Here is a 22,165-nt window from a genome sequence, read left to right as displayed (position 1 = left end):
GTAGCTGGTGACCGCATGCCTGCGGGCGCACAAACACCGCAGCAATAGAGGGGCAACGCAGAGACCACGCTGCCTGTTTATAACTCCACCTTCTGGCCTTCGAAACTGAGATAATCTATTGCACGCCCTCCTCCATTTCCAGTTCTCTGAACAAAGATCTTTTCACACGCACACGAACTCTAACACATCTCAATCACCGCCATCATGTCGAGCACCGTCCATGTCAAGGGCATCAACCACCAGACCACCGAGAAAGAGGTCAGGGACTTCTTCAGCTTCTGGTAGGCTCTCCTCTCCTCAGAACCCATGTCGGAGAAAGCTAGACTAACGTATCCAACAGCGGCAAGATCTCCAACCTCTCCGTGACCCCCGACTCAAACGAGACCGACGCTACCAAGTCCGCCTCCGTGACCTTCGAGAAAGAGACCGCTGCCAAAACCGCCCTCCTTCTGGACAACACCCAGCTTGGCGCAAACCAAGTGCACGTCAGCTCCGCCGCGTCGCTGGACGAGCTCGCAAGTGGCAAGACCGCCGGACACGCCGACGAGGCCGGCGAGGACATCCCGCAGGAGGACAAGCCGCGAAGCCGCATCTTCGCCGAGTACCTGGCCCACGGCTATGTGTTGAGCGACAAGGCGATTGAGCGCGCGATTGCCCTTGACCAGCAGCACGGCGTCTCCAACCGCTTCACCACCGCCCTGCAGCAGTTCGACAGCAAGTACAAGGCCTCCGAGAAGGCCAAGGCGGTCGACCAGCAATACGGCATCTCCGCGCGCGCTAACCAGGGCTGGCGCGGCCTGTCCTCCTACTTCGAGAAGGCGGCCGAGACCCCTACCGGCCAGCGTGTCCGCGCTTTCTACGCGCAGGGCCAGAAGCAGGTCTTGGACGTGCACAACGAGGCCCGCCACCTTGCGGGCTTGAAGACGGGCAAGCAGTCCGGAGCCGGCGACTTGAACCTTCACAACGTCGAGGGCACAAACCGCACTGCGTGCAACTGCGGCGCCCAGGGCGGCATCTGCGCTTGCAAGCCCGGCGAGTGCGGCTGCAGCAGCTGCCCGAAGAACCCGGATGAGAAGTCGACGACCCGCACGGCGGAGGAGGCCGAGATGGAGTTCGTTGAGGTCGACGGCCAGAAGAAGACGAAGTGCAACTGTGGTGGCGTGGATGGCAAGTGCCCTTGTGAGCCCGGCAAGTGCGCCTGCTCTGGTTGCTCCAAGGCTTCTTAAGACGAGAAGTCCTTCTGGGAAGAAAGTGGAAATGACGATGATACGAATGAGACGCGTGTGATTTTTCGCTGCACTTGATACCAATGCATGCTTTTGATTTGGGGATGAGGTTGGAAGACAGAAAACAGAAAAGCGAGTTCCCTCAGATTCACCGTTTCGAGGCGCTGGAGTAACGGCGATGGTTCAGCTTACGATGATAACGAGCATAATACGTTCAATCAACCTCACGTACGCATTTTATCACGTGCAGAGCATATTACATGCCTGGCAAATTGTTTATGACCAGACGATCCTCTCTTGAGGTCTGGCCTAGTCAAATAGTACAGCGATAAGGCCATGAGGGTGCTGAGAGCCTGTGCAGCACACACCATTCGTCAAGTAGTCGAACATTGAAGAAAAACAGACCAGCATTTCAAATGGCCCCCATCTCCATATATCAAGGATAACATAGGAATCTCACCAAACTCTTCCGGCACTCGTGCAGAGTGCATCACCAGGTTTCCCCCCACGCAGGCCGTCGGTGCCGTCCATTGCATTTCATCCCATCGGTCACCTCGCCCTCGGTAACTCGCACTTGACCTTCCCGCAATACCCGACTTCGGGCTCCGCTCGAGCGGACAGCGGGAATAATCTGCGCGCCGCTGAGTGGCCAGCGAGCTGCCGAGAACGTGGAGATGGCGCTTCTCGGGGCAGTGAGGGGCGAGCTTGCGGGTATCTGCAACCGCTGGGCGGCTTCTGACAGACGGTGCAAGGGTCGGTGGACCAGTGGTCGCGGAGTGGACGGGTCGATCGCTATGCGGATGCGTCTACCCATTAGTACCTTTTGGCTTGGAGAGGCCGACATTTCTTAAGCTGTGTCTCTTCCTTCTGTTCTCTCCAGGTGGCGGGCTGGCAAGGTCTCTTGTTCTTCACTTCTTTCTTGTTTGCGAGGGACACTGTAAAGTGAGCTATACAGGCGTCGAGCACTACTTGCCGGATATAACAGACCGAGCGGGATCGCTCCATAATCGCCACAATGAACCACAACAGCAACGACACGCAAAAGAACAAGCTCACGGGCCAGGATGTCGCGAAGCACAGCTCCAAAGACGACTGCTGGGTCATCATCCACGGAAGAGGTGAGTGAACGTCTGGTATCATACCGTCTTATCAATGGGCGCGACACCACAACAGCCCTGAAGATTGCAAATCGAGACGGACGTTCACAAAAGCCATTTACTAACGTTTGACACCTTCCAGCCTACGACGTGACCGAGTTTCTCCCCGAACACCCCGGCGGCCCCAAGATCATCCTCAAGTACGCCGGAAAAGATGCCACCGAAGAGTACGAACCGATTCACCCGCCTGACACGCTGGACAAGTACCTTGACAAGAGCAAGCACCTGGGCGAAGTAGACATGGGCACTGTAGAAAAGGAAGAGAAGGCGGCCGACCCGGACGAGGAGGAGCGCCAGGCGCGGATTGCGCGCATGCCTATCTTGGAGCAATGCTACAACCTGATGGACTTCGAGGCCGTGGCGAAGAGGACAATGAAGAAGACCGCCTGGGCTTATTACTCGAGCGGTGCGGACGATGAAATTGTGAGTTCCGCCTTGTCTATGCCCTGATACTTGAGATGCTGGGAACATGCCGACTGACACTTCCCTTTCGCTCAGACTCTTCGCGAGAACCACTCTGCTTTCCACAAGATCTGGTTCCGACCGCGAATTCTTGAGGACGTGGAAAACATCGACACTTCTACGACCATGCTTGGCAGCAAGGTGTCCATCCCCTTCTACGTGACCGCAACCGCGCTGGGCAAGCTCGGCAACCCCGAAGGCGAAGTCGTCCTCACCCGTGGCGCGAAGAAACACAATGTGGTGCAGATGATTCCCACCCTGGCGTCCTGCTCCTTTGACGAGATTGTCGACGCCGCCGAGGGCGACCAGGTCCAATGGCTGCAGCTCTACGTGAACAAGAACCGTGACATCACAAAGCGCATCATACAGCACGCCGAGAAGCGCGGCTGCAAGGGTCTCTTCATCACGGTCGATGCGCCCCAACTCGGCCGCCGCGAGAAGGATATGCGCTCGAAGTTCGACGACGTGGGCTCCAACGTCCAGGACACCGGTGGCGACAATGTGGACCGTTCCCAGGGCGCTGCCCGCGCCATTTCGTCCTTCATCGACCCTGCCTTGAGCTGGAAGGACATCCCATGGTTCAAGAGCGTGACCAAGATGCCCATCATCCTCAAGGGCGTCCAGCGCGTCGAGGACGTCATCCGCGCCATCAACGTCGGATGCCAGGGTGTCGTTCTCTCCAACCACGGAGGCCGACAGCTCGACTTCGCCCGCTCTGGCATCGAGGTCCTCGCTGAGGTCATGCCAGAGCTCCGCCGCCTCGGATTGCAGGACCAGATCGAGATTTTCATCGACGGCGGCGTCCGTCGTGCCACGGACATCATCAAGGCGCTTTGCCTGGGCGCGAAGGGCGTCGGCATCGGCCGTCCGTTCTTGTACGCCATGTCTGCCTACGGCTTGCCGGGTGTCGACCGCGCGATGCAGCTGCTGAAGGACGAGATGGAGATGAACATGCGCCTCATCGGCTGCAGCAGCGTCGACCAGCTTGGGCCGGAGTTCGTGGACACGAGGGGTTTGAGCATGCACACGACGGGTGTGCCGAGTGATACGCTTGGCTTGAATGTTTACGATCCGCTTGCGGGTCCGAAGGAGAAGGCGGGTGAGCGGGCGAAGCTGTGAGGACGCACGTTGCTGTTTATATCGGGATTGCGACTTCCGGCAGTGTTTTGCTTACGTGGGAAAACTGTACATAAGCATAGTATGGACTTACAGTAGAATTATGAGGGACACCCTGCCTGCTTTGTGACTCCACCGGACACGAGCCATCTCAAGCAGGCTAAGGAAATCGTTGTTTGAGATACCCTTCGCTCAAAAAAGACCGCAACGATAGTAAGGCAGGAAGGGCGTTGATGATTGAGCATCTTGGAACCTGAGGTAGTCGGAGGTGATCAGTTTGTTTCAGTGATTGTATGCCTTGAATATCTACACATAGTGAGCATTGTTAGTCTTTGCTATGGCTTGAAGTTCACTGCAGAGAACATTATTGAGGTGCCGAGGAACAGTTGCAAACTCACTTACTCCATCTTTGTAATCAGAATCGGAAGAAGTGAGAAGAGGTCTACCACGATTGTGGACTTCTCAGGGTGCCCAAATGGTGTTTAGTACCATCCCATAACGGCAATCGCGCATGAGATGCGCGCCAAGCTAAGAGGGAGTTTCAAAGCGTTGCCCAACGTCGCCCGTAACCTCACTTAAGTTCCATACCGACGCCGACGCTCACGGTCCAGCTTCAGCTGACGTCCTTTATCATTGTGTCTAGATCAAGTCGCGTCAACTCGTGTGTGCCATCTAATCTCCCCGTCAGAGTCACAGCATGCAACGTAGCGATCATGCCTGCCCGTGCCGCGGCATACAGTCTAGCTGGGCCTCATCTCCTGCCACGCTGCTGTGATGGACATAGCAGCCGCGTTATCTGATAAAGGTGTCTTTTGTCACGACAGGGCCGCATATCTCAAAAACCCGACGGAACCAGTCACCAGGGCACACTCAACTGCCGGCCCACAAGGACATGTCCAACATCTGGCTTGTGAAGGCACAGCCGGGAATTGGGGACCACCTCCCGGCAAAAAGCCAATGGCAATATATTCTCTCACCGGAAGCCGAACATCAGACTGCAACTGCTTCACTGCATGAGATTCATTACAAAGATTAGGTAAGGCGAAGCAGCAGGCGCCAGCCCCTCGTTGCTTCACGCTCGACGCCAGCGTCAAAAAGATATTGAGAGCGAAAATTTCCGCATCAATAGGAAATGCAGACGAGTCTTCTCCCTTCATGTTCCTTGGAGATCAGCCCATCAAGAAAACGTCTTCGGCGGCGCACTACACCAGAGCGGGACTCTACGAACTGACCAGGACTGATTGGAATTGACCTCCTCAATGCCGTACAAGTCGGCCTTGCGAGCACTGTGCCGAGCTTCAATGCATTCACGTCAGCACAAACAGGAAGTCCTGGGAGCTGTGGCAGCTCCAGTGGCTACGGAGCAATAAGTCCTCGAGCTTTTCTCACCAGTCTCAGAAGTCCGTTTGGCCTTCCATAAACAGCTACGGCCTAGCGAAGATGGCCGTTTGTCTTAAGAATTCACGAAGGCTAGAACTGGCCAGCCGCCTCGACGACATGGAGAATGGACCTCCCTGGGATAATTGGTACGCGAAGCTCCAAAGCTTCACTGCGAGCTCAGCACAAGTATATGAGCAAGGGTGCAACGTCATATCGACAGCTTTGAATAGAAGGCAGAGTTCAGAAGATCATTTTGTGTTTCCATCATAACCGAGACGTGGTCTATCGATACAGCGTGGCCACCAGCTGGTTCACCGCAGAAGATTATCATTCCAAGCCGAAGCGTCGTCTCAATTCAGAGGCCTGGAGAGAAAAGCCTTTACTCTGCCTCCTCAACCTCGTCCAAGCTGGCCTCCTTGGGCACATCTTTGCCCTTGGCCGACTTGGCCGCTGCGGCAGGGCCGCCGCTCTTGGCTGTCTCGTCCGCCTGTTGTTGTAACCATTAGCGATGCGTGAATGGGCATTGCGAATCACCAGAGACAAACTCACATCTTCATCCTCCTCGTCCCCGGCTTCCTCGTCGTCGTCTTCCAGTTCTTTGCCCTCGACCTCGTCTTCAGCCTCGCCTTCGACGTCCTCTTCTTCGTCTCCGACTTCCTCCGGCTGCTCGGTCTTGCGCTTCTTGGCTTTGGGCGGAGCTGTTTGATCGGCGCGTCAGCTCGACTTCGTGTCGTCTCGAAGCGCCCGCGCTGCACAAGCGCAACGATGGACGGGAAGGGATTGAACTCACCAGCCTCCGCAGGCGCCTCCTCCTCTCCGTCTTCCTCTTCTACCTCTTCCTCGGCGTCTTCGTCGTCATCGTCGTCGCTGGCGCCGGCCTCGTCGCCCTCGGAGACGTACCTGTTGCGCGCCCGAGTTAGCTATCTGTCGCTGCTTCGTCGCGCCGGGCGCATTGGTCGCGCGTCAAGCGCATTGAGGGGGAAAAAGGCGCGGAAACTTACTCTTCCTCTTCCTCCTCATCGCTGCCCTCCTCCGGCAGCTCGACGAGCTCCTCTTCGGGCTCGTCCTGCTTGCGCTTGCGGGTGCTGCGGGTCGACATTGTTGCGTGTGAGGGGTCTGTTTCCTGCGACGATGGGCTGTCGAATAGAATGCGACTGCGATTGGAGAGTGTGTGTGAGATGGAGCGGGAGGACGAGAGAGGGAGAGGTGAGGTTGAAGTGGGCAGGGCAGGGTCAGACAGGCTGGCTGGACTGGCGGCGGCTGGGGGAGGGCAGCGCGCGCGCAATCGCAAGCTTGAGCTCGGACGGGCGATCGAGTTCGCGTGTGCCGCTGCGCTCTGCGTTGCGTCGACGATGACGTGCGGAGAACGTCGAGGCGCACCGGCGACCCGGCGCGGCTGGGGGTGGGCCGTGCGTGCAGCTGAGACCTTGCGTTAAGCGGGTGGGGAGGGGCTTTGTTAAGGGCGGTGATAATGCTGGGTGAGACGCGGTGATGGGAGCGATGGTTGGTAGTGCAGTGACCAGAAGAGTTGATGAAGGCGTTTCTCTATAGCGCGCTGTATAGTGCTGGTATGTTCATGCGTGCCTGGTACAGTACGCCCCAGGCTGGCTCTCCCATCCATTGCTGGCATCATCGAGCCATATCCTTTGCGGAGGAGTATAGTGGTTGGCGGCGGCTTTTCGCCACGTCGCCTGGTATCAAAAGAACATTATGAAAAATCAAACACTTGCGCCCTCCATCCTCTACCAAGCGCCGCCAATGGACGCCCCGCCCATCGGATTGATCGCCTCGTCGTATCCATCGTCTCCGTAGTCGTCTCCACCGTATTCGCGGTCGCCGTAGCCGTCGTCGTCCTCGTCGTCGTAGCCGCCGGGATAGCGTGGACGGGCAGCTTCTTCTTCGTCCTCCTCGTCTTCCTCTGGCTCTTCATCCTCTTCATCGTCGTCAGCCACCGTTTCGTCTTCCCGCTCTGCGCCTAAGGTTGCGTCGGGTTGCTGGGTGGGCGGTGGCGAAGGCATCTTGGCAGCGGCAGCTGGTTTCTCCGCCGCAGCTGCTGGTTGCTGCTGCTGAGTTGCTTCTGGAGACGGCAGTCCGTCCCCAGGAGGCGAAGCTGCAGCTCCGAGTGATGGTGTTGCTTCGCGCGACGGACTCCCAGCTTGACTCGGCGCCACAGACCCAGCGCGACTGCCGGCTCGAGAGTCGTTGCCGTACACTTTGCCAAGCGCTTCGTAGTCGACGAACTTGGAGAAGCCAGGACCAGCGTGCCTGGCCAGCATAGCGGCTGTTGCGTCCGCAGGAGTCTCGGCGGGAGTACCAGCGGTGGTGAGGAGGGGCTCGCCCATCTTAGTCTTGCGCTTGCGGCCGCTTTTGGGCTTGTTGGCGCCTTTCGCGGCGGCGATCTTTTTCAGAAGCTCTTTTTCGTACTGCTCGCGCAGCCAGTCCTCGTTGTGGAATAGCCAGATCTTTTCTTTCTCGATGGCAGCCTGACCGGAAAGGACACAATTCTCCACCTCAGGGTCGTCTTTGAATTCTTCTTCCAGTTGCTCGGCAGTCACAAGTTCCAGCTGGTTGTGCTCAGTCGAATTGTGCCAGGTGATGCCGCTGGCGACGCGACGAGCTTGGATTTTCTTCTCGTCTAGCTCCCGCTGGGCGACGGCGCTTGCTTTTGACCTGGCCTCCTCGTGCTCTTTCAAAAGCTTGTCGCGCTGCTCGTTTACTTCGCCATCGTCGAGAGCCTCTTCGATCTGCTGCTGCAGCTCGCTTTCGATCATCAGCTCTTCCTCGGTGATTTCCACAGGCGCTGGTGCCACCTTTTTGGGGCGACCCCGTTTCTTCGGGGTCGCTTGCTCTCCGTTCTGCTCCTGCGAGATCTCCTTTAGCGCAGGATCCACCGGGACTGGGCGCGCTGGTATGGCGAAGCCATCGGCGTCAAAGCGCGGAGCCTCTTGACCATCCGCTGGCGCTGAAGTTTTTGCTCGTTTCCGTTGCTGTGATTCTTCTGACTCTTCTTGCATAGATTGGGCGTCCTCAGTCGTCGGTGGTGCCGGGGTTCCATTCGCAGAATCAGGTTCGATTTGATCGTCCACGACAATCGGGCCCTCCGATCCCAGACGCTCGTTGGCAGCAGCCTGACGCTTGCGCTTCTTCTCCTCCAACTTCTTGACTTTCACTTGGCTGTCGTAGATCGAAGGCGGGTCGTGCTGGTGTCTCAGTCTCTCGGCGTACTTGCGGAATTGCGAGACGGTGAGGGCTGCGCTTTTGGTGCGTCGGAACTCCTCGATACGCTTGGCGATGGTAACGTCCGCAATCTTAGAGACGTAAACGACCTCGCGTACGGTTCGTTTGAAGTTGTTCATCCGCGCAGCCAGGATTATGCATGCGCCGCAAAGTCCAGAAGGGTGGCGACCGGTTGCGATCCAGTCGCGCTTCATACGACGTACGATTTTGAGCGCATCTTCGGCCACCTGGTTTGTGGCGTCGCCGAATTCGAGCCGCCGGCAATATTTCAGAATCAGGTTTTCAATGTCCATCATGTGCTGGAAGTGAAGGTCGCCCTTGCCGATGTACAGCTCCTTGCACATCGTCTTGTAGACCTCGCCCAGGCGGAAGACGTTTATCTTGATCACCTCAGCGATGTCGATGAGCAGAACTTCGTTGTCGGCGCTCCGGCGGCAGGCGGCGTACAGGCAGGCGCCGACGACCTCGGACAAGGTACGGCCGGCGGTGAAATTGTTGTTGGCGGCCATGGTCCAGATGGCCATTGCCTGCTGAACGATCTGCAGGTCGGTGATGGGGACACGCGGGTAGATGGTCTGGAGCTCCTGCTGGCCTCGGCGACGGATCTCCTCGATGTTGTTGCGTTCGCCACCGCCCATGCGGCGGAAAGCGGTGGTGTTGATGGTGTTGGCATGGCGCGAGTTCTCGCCGATGAAGCCGCCCTGGACGGTGGCGGCGCCGTTGGCGGCCTCCTCAAAGGTGACATCGGCGACGATGTTGCTCTCGGAGATCTGGGTGAAGCAATTTGTGCAGATTTTGGCGCCGTCGCGGTCCTGGATGTCGGGCTCGTCGCAGCACTTGGCCTTGGCCTGCGCGGCCTGGGGTTTCTTGCGGGAGCCGCCTGGCAGGGCCGGCCGGCGTCCTGGAGCGATGCGGCGAGGCGGCATGGTCGATCGGGGGCGTGGCTGCGATGTGCCTGGCCTCACTTACCGCATGCGTCGTCTGTGGGTGGTGGTCGAGCAAAATCCTTTGCAGGCGCGGGAGTGACGGAGGGCGGGCGGCGGCTGCTCGCTCTGCGCACGCGTGGTGCAGTGGGCGCGCGGGGCCGGACGGGGCTTGGCGCGAGCCCAGCGCTGCGTTCGAGTCTGATGAGCGTTCGATTCTCCAGAAATGCTCAGCATTAATATATGCGTCACCAACCGCGTTGAGCGTCTGATTATTTAGGTGTAAGTAGTGAGTAGCGTGTTTCCGCGCAGTACACGTCTGGTGCGGCCACACTGAAGAAGTGATGGAGGGGTGTGCGTCAATAATGTGGCGACAAGTTCGAGATGTCTTCTGGAAAAGACTCCTCGCATGGTTGACAATACAGATTTTATAAGTGGAAGTTCCAATAAGAGAGGCTTCGTAGCAGGGACTCGTACCGACTGCCGGACCCTTAAATTAACGGTGCCGGGCCATGCTGAAATCACTGATATCAGATCATGTCGAAGCCATATCATGTTGTGATCAAGAGAAGAGTAATAATAAAACACTGACGGCCGAAAAACGTCCACAACGCCCTGCCATGCCCCCAAACACCACGCTTCCCTCGCAGCAAGTCAAACAAAGGGCATTTTTGCATTTCAGCATCACCCATTTCATCAACCGATCCTACGCCTGCAACACCTTCCCCTTCTTCCGGTCATAATCCAACACCCTCCTCTCCCGGTGCATCTTCGCCGACCGCCACCGCACGTACAGCATCAGCGCGTCCTTCACCACCACAAAAAGACACCCGCCTACCAAACTGCGTCCCCACTTCTCTTGCAAGAGCCCGCTCGCCTGTGGTCGCAAGAAGTTGCCGGTGGGCTTTGCGATCGTCCAGGATGTCGGCAGCGCGAGCCGCAGCAGTTCGCCTGAGAGCTCTGCGATAGTCGGGAAGGCGAGCGCGCCCAGCACGGTCTCGGCTACGGCGGTCGTGCTGAAGGACAGGCGGCGTTCGTTATTTTGCGGCTGTTGCGCGACAGGTTGCGCCGCGGGATTAGCGGGTCGAGCTGCGCGGTTCTCTGCGACATCAGGGGGCGGAGCGGCGGCTGCCAACGCCTCTTGATCTTGGTTCTGCTCTTGGGCAGGAGCGTCGTTTGGCTGCTGTGCTTCTACTTGCTCCTGCTCCTGCTCCTGCTCCTGCTCTTGCGCCGGCCGGCCGCCCTCCCAGTCTTCCCAGATTCCGCCGTCAATCCGCACCTCGAACATGTTGTCGCCTTCCTCTGCCTGCGCCGCCGCTGCCCCGTCCTCCGGCTGCTGCTCGCCGTCGGCACCGTTGTCTTGCCCGTTCCGGGGTTGCACCTCGCGGATCCACTCTTGTTCTTTCTTGGCCCAGACGCGCTCGAAGTAGAAGTTGTACAGGGAGCGAGCGTAGGGGAGCACGGCGAAGGCCATGCTAGCCGAAGGCGGCCAAGCGGTGAAGTCGAGCACTTCGTTCTCGGAGTGCGCCTGGGTGGCCAGGAAGAGGACGGGCAGGGCTGGGAGTACGGAGTCTGCGAGCGTCGTTCGAGACAGGATGAGGAGAGGCGTGATCAGTTGCAGTCCGAAAGTCACCCGCCAATGTCGCAGGGCTTCAGCCGTGTTGTAGAGTACCGTGGCGGCGAGCGTTCGAGCCCCCAGGCCGAGATCAAGATGCGGGGCGATCAAATGCCGCATTCTGGGCTGCAGAATCCTGTACGCATCGTCGCGCCCGAAGATGCGGTATAGAGTATGCACGCCCACTGCTGAGTTTCCCTGCAATATCAACCCTGACAACAGGGTAAGCGAAGTTGGCCAGACCAGTCTTCCGCCCAGTCTCTCGAGCCCCCTTGTCACCTCCACAATGTAGTTCTTCGGCCTGGCCAGTTTGATCTCGCTCTTGCATTGCGGGCAGGTGATCTGCGGCGCGCCGAACGACCGGTTCCGGCTGTTCTTGGGCGCTTCCGTATCCGCGATCCAGTCCAGCAGACACTCTTCGTGTGCGACAAGGGCGCATGGGCACGGGTCGCGCCAGGGCGAGGTTTCGGGTGTGTCTTCATTAGCGTCCGAGAAGCAGATCCAGCATTTTTGAACCTGCGAATCTGGCTCGTCGGGTGTTCGGTGGCCGGACTTTGCTGGTGCAGATGTCGTTTCGGTGGGTTGATGGTCAAGTATCACGACTTGAGAGTCTTCTGAGTTCGCAGAGCGAGTAAGGACGGGTGATTGTGAGGTTGTTGGGGATGGTTGCTCAGCAGAGGTGTGCTCTGGGGAGGCCCGGCGGTTGGATGGCTGCCTCTGCGGCATGGAAGCCATGTTGTGAGCTGAGAATGGCCAGTCCGACAATGAGAGGCTGGTGGGTCAGGATGCGAGGCTGGGGTTTTCTTTTGAAATTGTAGAGCACATGGAAGGACGTAACGCGAGAGCCCTCGCAGGCCAAAGGCGGCGTTTGATGATTCCTCGGCTGCCAGCCAACAGACGTCATCTGCTTGCCCTTCCAGCGACTCCGCTATGCCGTTTCAGGAAGTTATCATTTCACTTCCTCTCGAACCTAGGATAAATTGAAGTGTCCTGTTGGGAGATCGAAAAATTCCGTGACGACGAATAACGTAAAATATCAAGAGTGCTCGTACATGGCATCTCCCAAGGAGATGAACGTGCACCTGAAACATGGAATCAGAACTATGGGCAGCACGCGCTGCTGATGATAGCTAGCAGTTGCGTACAATGCCAGGTCATGGTACTTTTGAAGAGTTTTGTCACATTCCAATGAAATAAACCCAACAATTCTATGATCAGAAGAATACACACAAGAGACCGAGAAAGTAAGAAACAACAGGGAAATAACATTCTTCGAGACGCGACCACCGTCAGCCCAATTTGATCTCAGAGACATCGCTGTTGTGATCTTGCAAGCCAGTTCCAGACCGCACAGCATCAGCGCAGCACTGCGCTATTACGCGTCCTGATCGAGAGAATCGGCGGTCGCAGTACCGCGAAGACCATTCTGGACATACGGTATGCCCCGACCATGCAGCTTATCGATCTCCTTTTTGGCAAGCTGGACTTTGCTCCAGTTGGGATGCATCTCCGCTCGAGACCTGTTGATAAGTTAGTGACTGTACTCGCGAGAGCTTGATCTAGATGTGATGTTTGCTTACAGAAGCATGTTGACCTTCATGTTCCTTGCTCGGAATCGGATGTCCTCCGCGGTCCTTTCGGTCGGCGAATTGAAAGCTTTGTAGCCATCCGCGGAACTGTCCATCCTCTTGATGGATGCGTAGTGCAGACTGTCCTCTTCCGGCCACTCTTGGATGTACTTCATGAGCGCATTAGTCTCTTCTGGCGACCACGCATGTCGCGAACGAGCTACGGGTGCATGATGTCGAACCCGCTGCTGTTTCGCAAGCCGAGCGGCTTGCTCGTATTGCTGTGAATATGGGTATTCGCTGGTGGTCGACGGAGGATCAGCCGGCCCGGGAATAGCGGCACCAGGATTGCGGCGTTGAGGGGAGCTCTGCTGGAAACCTTGCGCATCGACTTCACTTGCTGGACGAGTGTAGTATGGCTGGCGGAGCTCGGAAGGAGCACTCTGATGAGCGCTCGGCGCTTGACGGCGGCGCTCATCCGCAGCCGCGTCGTCGCTTGCTTTGGTCTCAAAAGCGGGCTCATCATCCGGACCACCATCTTGCGTGGGTTCCCAGTCCTCCTCATGGACACGGCTCCTCTTTGCGGGGCTGCTTCGAAGCTGCTCGCCCGCTCGGGATCTCTTGCCCAGGCCGCTTTGGGTCTGCGGGCTGCCGGTGTACTGAGATTGCGGGTCTTCATCCCATTCAACGCGACGTGCTCCAGCCTGACGATCGTTGAAGGACCTGCCCTTGCCCTTCGAGCCTGCTTTCTGTTTTTGCGCAGCTTGGAGGTTTTGAAATTCAGATAGGTCGTGAATGCTACTGCGCGATGGTCCAGTGGCAGGCTCATCATGTTCAGCTGATTGCGGATAGTCATCTTGATGATGGATTGAAGTCGACGAAGTGGTCATCTGCGCCACGGGAGCCATTCTCGCTGTTGCTACTGTGGGAGTATTGGCTGCTTGAGCGAACGCTTTGAGACGCCTAATCTCGTCCGGAGGGGCGGACATCTTCGACTTTCCAGAAGACTGCGCCACCTTCACGGTGAGGGACCCCAGTGCTTTCAAATCTTCTTTGTTCGCCACAGCATGTTTGATTTGGACGTCGAGGTTGTTCATGCCGTGTGCTGCTTGCATCTCGCTATCAAGCTGGAATTTGCGATGCGCGAAGTATTGGACAAGAGTGTCCTCTACAAAAGCTCTCCAAGGAAATGTTTCGCGCAGGCCTTTCGCGGCTTCCACTGGATCAATCTCGGAAGCGTCATCGCCGTACGGCTCCTTAAGCGCATTGACGATGCTGTAGATTCGATCCAGGGCTGCCCTCGATTCCTGATCGCTCACAGAGTCCAAGTGCAGAGCGTGTCCGTGACGGTAGACCTGCTTGTTTTCTTCATCGTCCTCCGAAAAAAACGCATGGGTGGCTAAACCCTGAGGATTGTATTGTGGATCCTCCACGAAGGAAGCCATGCGATTGATAGCCAGTTGGCGGGTGATCTGAAGAGATATGTTCAAAGCCATGGGATCGTAGAATGGTCCGGCCACAACTGTTGGGAATGCCTGGTCGGCTCCTTCTAGGATCTCAGTACTCTCGGCCGCAGAGATGCCAGGACCGTCGAATTTGATGAGCAACAAGTGCAGCAAGTAGGCCAAGTTCGCCTTGTAGAGAACGCTATCGGGTGTTGGTGTACCCGGCGGGATTTCATCAACCGAACGCACATCAAACAACGCGCGAGACACGTTGTGCGGTCGAACGTAATCTTGCGTGGTCGTGTAGTCGCTTTTGTAGAGAAGGAAGGCGGACAAGCGCTTCTGGTAGAGCTTGTACGCTTTCGTACCTTCTGTTGCGATCTCTTCCCAAACGGCGCCGAGATCTTCCGCTTGAGTGGGGACAAGGATCTCCAGTAGGGCTTCAGTGGCATCGTTGAAGCTCTTGAGAGAGTCAAGCATGACATCGGAGTCGAGTTCTTCGACTTCTTCCATCGAAAAAGATGTTTTGATCGTAGTGCCGGAGATTGCGGAGGTCCTAGCGGGTGACATGCCATGGTTGGGCGCGTGCTGCTGGGCTTGATCGAAGCCGTGAAGGTTCAAGTCGATGTTTTGGTCTTCTTCGAGGGCGTCCTCGTCGACGGTCATGAGGTCTAGACTCGGTCAGCATTGTCACGAGTGAAGAGTCGCATCGCTCGCGATCGCGCCAAAAGGCATGGGTGTCAGCATGTTGATCCTAGAACGAGGTCTTTCGAGAATGCGCCGTGGGCAGGCCAGGATATCGTGAGCATAACCCAAATTTCCGCGCATTTCGCTCTGGCGTGGCTCTCGAAAGTGTCCTCAAACGTCTCCGAGAGATCGGTTTAGGCGCATGCATCCGGTCCAGGATTGGGTGATTGGGGTTTGGGTTAGGGTCAGGATTGGGGCTCCCCGCGGTAGGGTTAGGGTTAATGTGATGGAACGCACCTTTGCCAGAAGCATTCTCTGGAACCTCAACGGATGTGGCATTCTCGGCCCCGGCGGGTTTCGCATTCCGCGCAGAGCGACGTTGTGCGTGCGCCTCGTCAGGCTCATGGCTCTGAGCACGCGTGGCACGAGTGCTTCGTACGGGCGTCGAGCCTTGACGGGCAGCCGACTGGGCAGAAGCAGCCAGCCTCGCCATTACGGACGAAGGCACAGGGATTCAAAGAGTTGACCGAAAGGTTCGGGGATGCGATGGAGTTGATGACAGGTACTTTGACGCTGATAGTGTCGTGGAGCTGGGAGAGGGATGAAGGAGAGCGATGCAGAACTTCAGGAGGTCGGGAATGGCTGCCTTACCGACGCGACGCGCGAGTCCGTGCGCAATCGGAGCTGACTGTCTTGGCCCGGGATAGGTTGGTCACGTGACTGAAAGCTTCCGAATCGCACAACAACAGCGCCTTGCTCGTACACGTAAGGTCCATTAGTCCAGGACTGCGCGTTTCTCCGTTGCATCCAAGTTTCTGCTACCAGCCAGGGAATGAGCAATGCAGATTTGTCCCTGCCCGCATCACTTTCTTGTCCTTCCCCGTCTTCGGCCGCCCCTTGGCGTCCAGCACCGGCAACATCTCTGGCAGGCAGTAGTGCCCAGCCAAAGGCTCGCCTGGGCTGCTCCTCGCATGCTCAGACAGCCCTTTGTCGTTGCTGCTGAACCGGAACACCCTGTACCCATCCTTCTTCGGGTCTGCATACGTGAACGTGAAGGTGCCGCAGCCGCTGCCGCTCTTCTCCACTTTGAGATTCCGAGGCAGCTTGCCCTTCATCTCGAACGATTGGCCATTGCGCATCGTTGCGGAGGCCCTGGTGTCTAGCACCTTCTCTTCGCTCTTGCCTTTGGCGTGCGCGGACTGGTACTCAAAAGCCTTGGCGGCTACCTGGTCGGCGTCAGTGCCTGTGGTCTCCAGAACAACATGGTATTGGTGAATGTCGTTGTCTTCGCCGTCCACACGGTACGTGTTGTGCTTTGTATTGTCGTACTCGGCGTTCATACGGCCAGAGCTAGTGATCTCGTTGTGGCGGAGGTGAGTAAGGTGAAATTGTCGGCCGTCATTCTTGCATCCGGCAAATGGTGCCTTGCACCAGCCAAGTGTCCTGTACATGCTAACGTCAGTCATGCGGTCTCATCTTGCGAGACGAGCTGATAAAGTTACTTCATGATGTTCTGGTGCGTTGAGTTGCTGGCGTCAAAGGAGTCGAAGTTCGGATTTGCAAAGAACCAGTCGCCAGGATCGAGAGCACCCAAAACCTTACGGTGGTGTGACCATTTCCCACGATGCTTTTTGTAGCCTTCAGAACTTTTGTCCGAATTGTAGGGGCCTGCCCCAGAAAGAAAATTGGCCCACATGTTCCCGCCTGCTTTGTTGCTGGCAGCAGTAATGCACCTCAGGCTATGCTGTATAGAATCGGCATCCTCATCGAACTCTGGGTTCTCAAACGTGGCCATTGGCCACTCATCTGTCTCGAGATATTGCTCTTTCTTGTCGGCCTGCCACCCGTCAGGAAGCATAGCGATTTGCATCATTGCGGGCTTCAAAGAGAATGCCATCGAGAGTATGAAAAGCGAGAAGAAATAGATGGAGATCACCACACGAAAACGCTACCATGAAAACGATACAAGAATGTGGCCAGTTTTGCGACTCGAGATCGTGCATGCACTTGGGCAATGCTTGAGACTTGGGGCGCTGTTTCGTTGTTACTAGCACTGCAACTGTACGGTGCAAGGATTGATTCCTGATCATGACGGTTGATTGTCGAAGGAAGAAGAGCCAATTTCCATACTAGGTAGCGTGAGCCCATCATGTCAGGCGTGGAGCGCGGGTGCCGCGGCAAAAGTAATTTTGGTGGCTCTGGCAGCAAGTTGCGGTCATCTCAACGATCGATTTGTTTCAGCATAGTGGAGTCGAAGGATTCAGAAGTATGAAGCCGATATGGAGTGGATCCGGAGGATTCGATTCCATGTTCTAGATCCGTGTTTTTCCTAGGGTTCTCTTCCCTGCACACGGGAACGGACCGGCTGATTGTCGGACTGGAGACATCTCACGCAACGGTGAGTTTCGCAACAAAAGAGAGCAACTCTAGGCTTGCTCTGCACCTTTTTTTCGCCTTGCAGTGTCAGAGGCGCAAAGGTTCTCAAGCGACACGTCTTCTTGCACGACCAGTACTCTCTTATCCTCATACTCAGTTCAAAATGGCGGCACCACAACAGTTCGATCAAGATGCATTCTTCGAGAAGTTCAAGAAACAATTTCCTAATAGGCGCATGGAGGACGAGAGCGTTGGAGATCTTATGGCACTAATTGTCATAGACGACGTGCCCACCGACGTACGGTCCCTTAAACTTCGCTTCATCCGGGCCACTCTCAGACAGCCTGACCCTTCTTCTAGACAATCAACAAAGTTCTGCGCGACAACTCTGACAACACTGGCGCCCAGTACTTGTGGTTAGCGGATACGCACGATAGCCTACACGACTATGATGGCTTGACTCACGAGGGAACGAGTTCTCCGATAGATCCCGCTTGGCGTTCACCGTTCGTTGGCAAAACTCCTGCAGATGTAACTGCATTTATCCGAAATACCCCGAAACCACCTAAACCACTTTGTAAAGCATATTACGCGTTACTGCAGAAGGATCTATATGAGGAGAGGGGATATCTTCTAATATGCAAAGTAATTGAGGGAAAGCGTGACCCAGAAACGATTCCAATAGAAGGTAAAGAAGCGGGCCTCTTCTTCGTTGCTTTCGAACGGGAAGAATGGGACGAGTGTCACGAGAAGCAAAAACTTATGGAACCTTGATTATAGCCATAGATGCGCGATCATATTCTCCGCAAAGGGACTGTCAGCGTCAAACCTCCTTTGTCCGTACTGGTTTGCGGTTATTCTACGAAGATCCTTTGTACCAAACGAGTGTTTCCTTCACCGCTTGTAGCTTCTAAATGCTAATTTCTGTCCTGCGATCTGTCAAGCATATCAGTCATTCTTGCGCTATCATCTTCGAGCCATCAGAGCCCTAGATGCGCGCGTTAAGCGCCGAAAAGTATGCTCGGGCCTGTAAAGTTTTTCTCTGTGTCGAAATAAGACCCCCTGGCAGAATCTTGATGGTGTGTCATCGTGCAAATTCCAGACTCGCGAAACGTGCACAGGGGGCCATGGCCTGGCCGCAAACACTGGGCCGTGTGTCACCGTTAAATGGGCTAGCGGGATTGAGGGACTCTGAGATCCCTGCATTGCAGCTGGAACAACTGGGTACAAGTACTAGACATATCTTGACAGCATCATGGACGTACTTGTCTCTTATTGCAATGCGACAGGGCTTACGCTCTCAGTCAGGCATCGTGACATTCCTCCCAAATGCATGGCCCCTTGCAGTGGCGTACATTTGATTCCTTGAATAATGCATAGTCATGCCTAAAACACTGAAAGCTGGAAGGATGAAGGACACGAACCCTTCGCAGTTGGAGCGAGCCTGCAATTAACTGTGCGGAGTGCGCATGTGGCGGCAGACGTGTATGGGCCTGCATTGGTAGGAAGTAGATCCAGCGGTCTCGGCCGCCGACATGACTACGAAGCGGCAGCCAAGTGGACTCGAAGGATTCGGATGTTTGAGTCTGGAGCGAACTGGAGGTCAGACTTTACCAGTGCTCTGGACATTACCTACCTAGGTAATGGCTGCATCAAGTCTATGCAAGCGGTTCGGGTCGGGTGATCGTCGGCGTCAAAACGTGCCAATCAACGACGCGTTTCACCACGAATTGTCAGAATCAAGCGTCTTGTGCTCCTTCATGAGCTGCTTGCCCTGATGGATCCTGTCTCCAGCTCAAGTCAATTTTATAGCCAGATTCCCACCTCATTTGCTAGTAATTTCGTCCTGCAAGGCCACCAACTCGACCATGGCAGCACCACCGAGCTTCAATGCAGATGCGTTTTTCGAGAGATTCAAGGGACACTTCCCCACAAAACGTATGGAAGACGAGTGCGACGGAGACTTAATGGCACTTATCGTTCTTGACGATGTTCCTATCGAAGTATAATCAGTCGCGATGGTACATATTTGATCTCACAAATGTTCTAATATGCTTCACAGATCGTCAATGAAGTGCTCAACGAGAATGGAAACAAAACGGGCGCTCAATATCTTTGGCTGGCAGACAAATACGAAAGCCTGCGAGACTTCGATGGCATCGGCTATGAGGGAACTATCACGCCGATCGATCTAAGCTGGCGCTCACCTTTCATTGGGAAATCCCTTATCGATGCAATTGAATTCATCCGTCAGATGCCGAAACCGCCAAAACCGCTTGATAAAACCTTCTGTGCCGTGCTGAAAAAGGATCTATATGAGAATAGTAAGCAACTTTTGATATGCAAGGCGATTGACGGGCAGGGTGAGCCAGAGACCATTCCAATCAGATTCCAAAAAGCAGGCGTCTTTTTCGTCACCTTTGCTCGAGAAGATTGGGATGAGGCCTACAATGAGCAGAAGATTATTTAGCCTTAATACCAGTCAATTGTACGAAGGCTCCTTGGCAGTGCCTTAATTGAGTAGCTTAGGTGCTTGGAACTTTGTGCTCTGTTCAAAACAAGAATAACTTCAACGTTGCAGAAGACTTCACGATTGAGCTAAAATACCTTCAAGGAGCGTGCAGTGTGACACCAAAGTCGCTACATACTCTCGTCCTGAGAGCGAGCGGATTCGAAGCGCTATTCAGTACGAGCCTGCAGGCAGCACTTGAACGGCCACCACACAGTCGAAGCAGAGTAATACCCCGGAATGCACCGAAATGAACGCCACCGACAGGTTAGATCGTTTTTGCTGGAGTCTCAGACTCGCTAGTGTGAACGTGCACCGACAAGTGTTCCAAGCATCGAAGAATGGTTTGTGAAGCCCGAAGACTTTGCCGGTGCGCCTTGAACAGCACTGACCAAGGCTGTGGGTAGGGCGCGGGAAGCCATCGTTGAAGATGCAGAAGTGGCACCTCTGTTTCAAAACTAACAGTTTAGGGCAACTTGAACGGTGTCCAATGGACAGATAAGCCAGATCGCTGTTAACAAATTGCTGGCCCGCACAACTCTGCTTTCTCCATCCCAAGAGATTGGTTGCGGATGTTCGCATCCTTGCGAGACCGGCTCATGTAGGTGCCCTGAGCAAGGCGTTTCACCATTGATCCTGCGGGGCTTGGCATAGACCTACATGAAACCTAGGACAGTCATCTTTCTGACTTTGTATTGCTATAAAGAGTCTCTTTGTGACCGCCAATCTCGTGATAAAGTTGACCAGAGTCATCATATGAAGTCTTTCACTACGCCATGCATGCAACATCGATACTTTGTATGGCAAGTTTGCTCTGCCAAGTTCTTGCGACGAGTGGCACAGTGCATTCTTCGTTTGGGAATGGTGCGACTGCGCCTCCCGCAAACAAGGATGGATTGGCCTTCGCCAACATGACCGGCTCCAACACTTCCAAATCTGCAAAACTTCCTATCAGCGATCACAACCCACTTGATCTAGGGTCTTCGATGGTTAATATCTCTTCAACTTCGAGTGATGCAAGGAATTCTAGGACATCAGAGGAAGGCTTCAGTTTCACCAAGGAGCAAGCATCTTCGACCCGCACAATGTTCTCTTCTATGAATGCTACTTGGAACAGCACCAGATCTACATCATTGCCGAAAGCTCCAACAAAGAAGACGGCAGCGGTGCCGACTAGCTTGATACGTCGGAAAGCGGCTCCCGGTTGGTGCTCCCATCGTCGCGTCTTGGTTCCAACCCAATCGATGACCCATTGATATTCGGCAATTCTTCACGATTGTTCTCAGGCTCGAAGCCCACTGCCAAGCCAGGATCCAGCTCAGCATCCAGGACTGCTATTGTTCAGGAGTCTTCACTCTCAGACTCGAGCATGCTCGAGCCGTCGCCTCGACCAGCCATGACAAGAACCTCTCCGGCTTTGCATACCTCAAGCGGGACCACAACAGACGACACGGCTTTGCTCCTCTCTATCACCTCCACAATGACCACGGTCCCCGCTGTAGTCTCGACGCAGCTTATCACGTCTGGCGGACTGACCACGAACACTTGGATTGAGACAAGAAGGGACGCCGAGAGCTCCACTGTTCCGGTCATTTGATGCCCTGAATGTGGCGGAGCGGTCATAATCTGGGGCATTCCTGAAGTCACTGGCGTTCTCTTCAAGTGGCCCACATTGCACTTGCCAGAATTTAGTTTCCCGTGCATACCCCTCCCTTTCAAGCCTTGCTCAAGCCCTCCATCCAGCCGGGACGACAAAGATGACAAGCAGTCGTCCAGCGACGGTGAGAGCGATGACGAAGATGATGAAAGCAGTGACAGAGACAAAGACGACCCAGGGGACCAAGGTGGAGAAGAGGAGGATGATGACGATGACAACCGGCCAAGCTCGACACTCACGTCCACGGAAGAAGCCACTTCATCATCAACAAGCTCCTGCTCTGCTGGAACGACGACAATTTCAGATTGTCGAATTGCCTGTTCTATATCTACCAAGCCCACAGAAATTCCGCACCCCGATACTTCCATCGATGGCGTATTCGCGACTACAATGACTGCATGCTATACGACAACCTGTACACCAGTAACAGGGTGTGATATACATCCAACGACCACAAGTACCATCTCCTCAGACTCGAGCGGTGGCCCCTCATGTGCTTTCGACTCTGCAACAGCATACAATGCTTTCGCTTCGTACGAAGCAATGGGCATGCCCCTTCCGATTTGGTTGGAGTATCCCATCACCCACGTCGGCTCCACGTCAATCCAGAGGAAGCTGCGGGAAAGGGCAAGGGCAAAGCTACGGGAGACCCAAACGATGAGGATGCGACTTTGACCTCTGTCTCTGCAACGGCAACCGAGGTCTCGACATAGATCTTGAATCTTGAATATTCAGAATCAGGTGAAGCTCAATCAGGAATCAAATCAGTCAGGTGGGCGCTCAATCAGAAATCAATCAGCAATCAGG

General features: G+C 55.3%; 8 protein-coding genes across 8 annotated transcripts; 4 read left to right on the top strand and 4 right to left on the bottom strand.

The window, feature by feature from the left end:
- Positions 1–74: 74 nt before the first annotated feature.
- WHR41_05942 (uncharacterized protein) lies at positions 75–1,466 on the top strand. Its single transcript, XM_069374547.1, has 2 exons — positions 75–281; positions 341–1,466. Exons 1-2 carry the CDS (start codon positions 205–207, stop codon positions 1,224–1,226), a joined length of 963 nt encoding a protein of 320 aa, XP_069228810.1. The 5' UTR covers positions 75–204; the 3' UTR covers positions 1,227–1,466.
- Positions 1,467–1,922: 456 nt separating this feature from the next.
- On the top strand, positions 1,923–4,259 carry WHR41_05941 (uncharacterized protein). The gene is made up of 3 exons (XM_069374546.1): positions 1,923–2,344; positions 2,466–2,806; positions 2,882–4,259. Exons 1-3 carry the CDS (start codon positions 2,242–2,244, stop codon positions 3,962–3,964), a joined length of 1,527 nt encoding a protein of 508 aa, XP_069228809.1. The 5' UTR covers positions 1,923–2,241; the 3' UTR covers positions 3,965–4,259.
- A 2,824-nt stretch (positions 4,260–7,083) lies between these two features.
- WHR41_05940 (uncharacterized protein) lies at positions 7,084–9,504 on the bottom strand (the record flags this gene model as incomplete). The annotated part of the gene is made up of 1 exon (XM_069374545.1): positions 7,084–9,504. One exon carries the CDS (start codon positions 9,502–9,504, stop codon positions 7,084–7,086), a length of 2,421 nt encoding a protein of 806 aa, XP_069228808.1.
- Positions 9,505–10,207: 703 nt separating this feature from the next.
- Positions 10,208–11,851, bottom strand: WHR41_05939 (uncharacterized protein; the record flags this gene model as incomplete). The annotated part of the gene is made up of 1 exon (XM_069374544.1): positions 10,208–11,851. One exon carries the CDS (start codon positions 11,849–11,851, stop codon positions 10,208–10,210), a length of 1,644 nt encoding a protein of 547 aa, XP_069228820.1.
- Positions 11,852–12,276: 425 nt separating this feature from the next.
- On the bottom strand, positions 12,277–15,428 carry WHR41_05938 (uncharacterized protein). Its single transcript, XM_069374543.1, has 3 exons — positions 15,114–15,428; positions 12,697–14,800; positions 12,277–12,636 (listed from the first exon to the last, which is right to left on the bottom strand). The coding sequence occupies exons 1-3, from the start codon at positions 15,307–15,309 to the stop codon at positions 12,492–12,494; spliced, it is 2,445 nt and encodes an 814-aa protein (XP_069228821.1). The 5' UTR covers positions 15,310–15,428; the 3' UTR covers positions 12,277–12,491.
- A 206-nt stretch (positions 15,429–15,634) lies between these two features.
- WHR41_05937 (uncharacterized protein) lies at positions 15,635–16,689 on the bottom strand (the record flags this gene model as incomplete). The annotated part of the gene is made up of 2 exons (XM_069374542.1): positions 15,635–16,259; positions 16,319–16,689. The coding sequence occupies 2 exons, from the start codon at positions 16,687–16,689 to the stop codon at positions 15,635–15,637; spliced, it is 996 nt and encodes a 331-aa protein (XP_069228818.1).
- Positions 16,690–17,289: 600 nt separating this feature from the next.
- WHR41_05936 (uncharacterized protein) lies at positions 17,290–18,023 on the top strand. Its single transcript, XM_069374541.1, has 2 exons — positions 17,290–17,490; positions 17,553–18,023. The coding sequence occupies exons 1-2, from the start codon at positions 17,356–17,358 to the stop codon at positions 17,964–17,966; spliced, it is 549 nt and encodes a 182-aa protein (XP_069228819.1). The 5' UTR covers positions 17,290–17,355; the 3' UTR covers positions 17,967–18,023.
- Positions 18,024–19,060: 1,037 nt separating this feature from the next.
- Positions 19,061–19,662, top strand: WHR41_05935 (uncharacterized protein; the record flags this gene model as incomplete). The annotated part of the gene is made up of 2 exons (XM_069374540.1): positions 19,061–19,195; positions 19,255–19,662. The coding sequence occupies 2 exons, from the start codon at positions 19,061–19,063 to the stop codon at positions 19,660–19,662; spliced, it is 543 nt and encodes a 180-aa protein (XP_069228817.1).
- Positions 19,663–22,165: the final 2,503 nt, after the last annotated feature.

This window comes from Cladosporium halotolerans (assembly GCF_011745625.1).
Source record: "Cladosporium halotolerans strain TM138-S3 chromosome Unknown Sca18, whole genome shotgun sequence".
Lineage (NCBI taxonomy): Eukaryota > Fungi > Ascomycota > Dothideomycetes > Cladosporiales > Cladosporiaceae > Cladosporium > Cladosporium halotolerans.
Note: the sequence above shows the minus strand (reverse complement) of the source record. Positions and strands in the feature narration are given on the sequence as shown.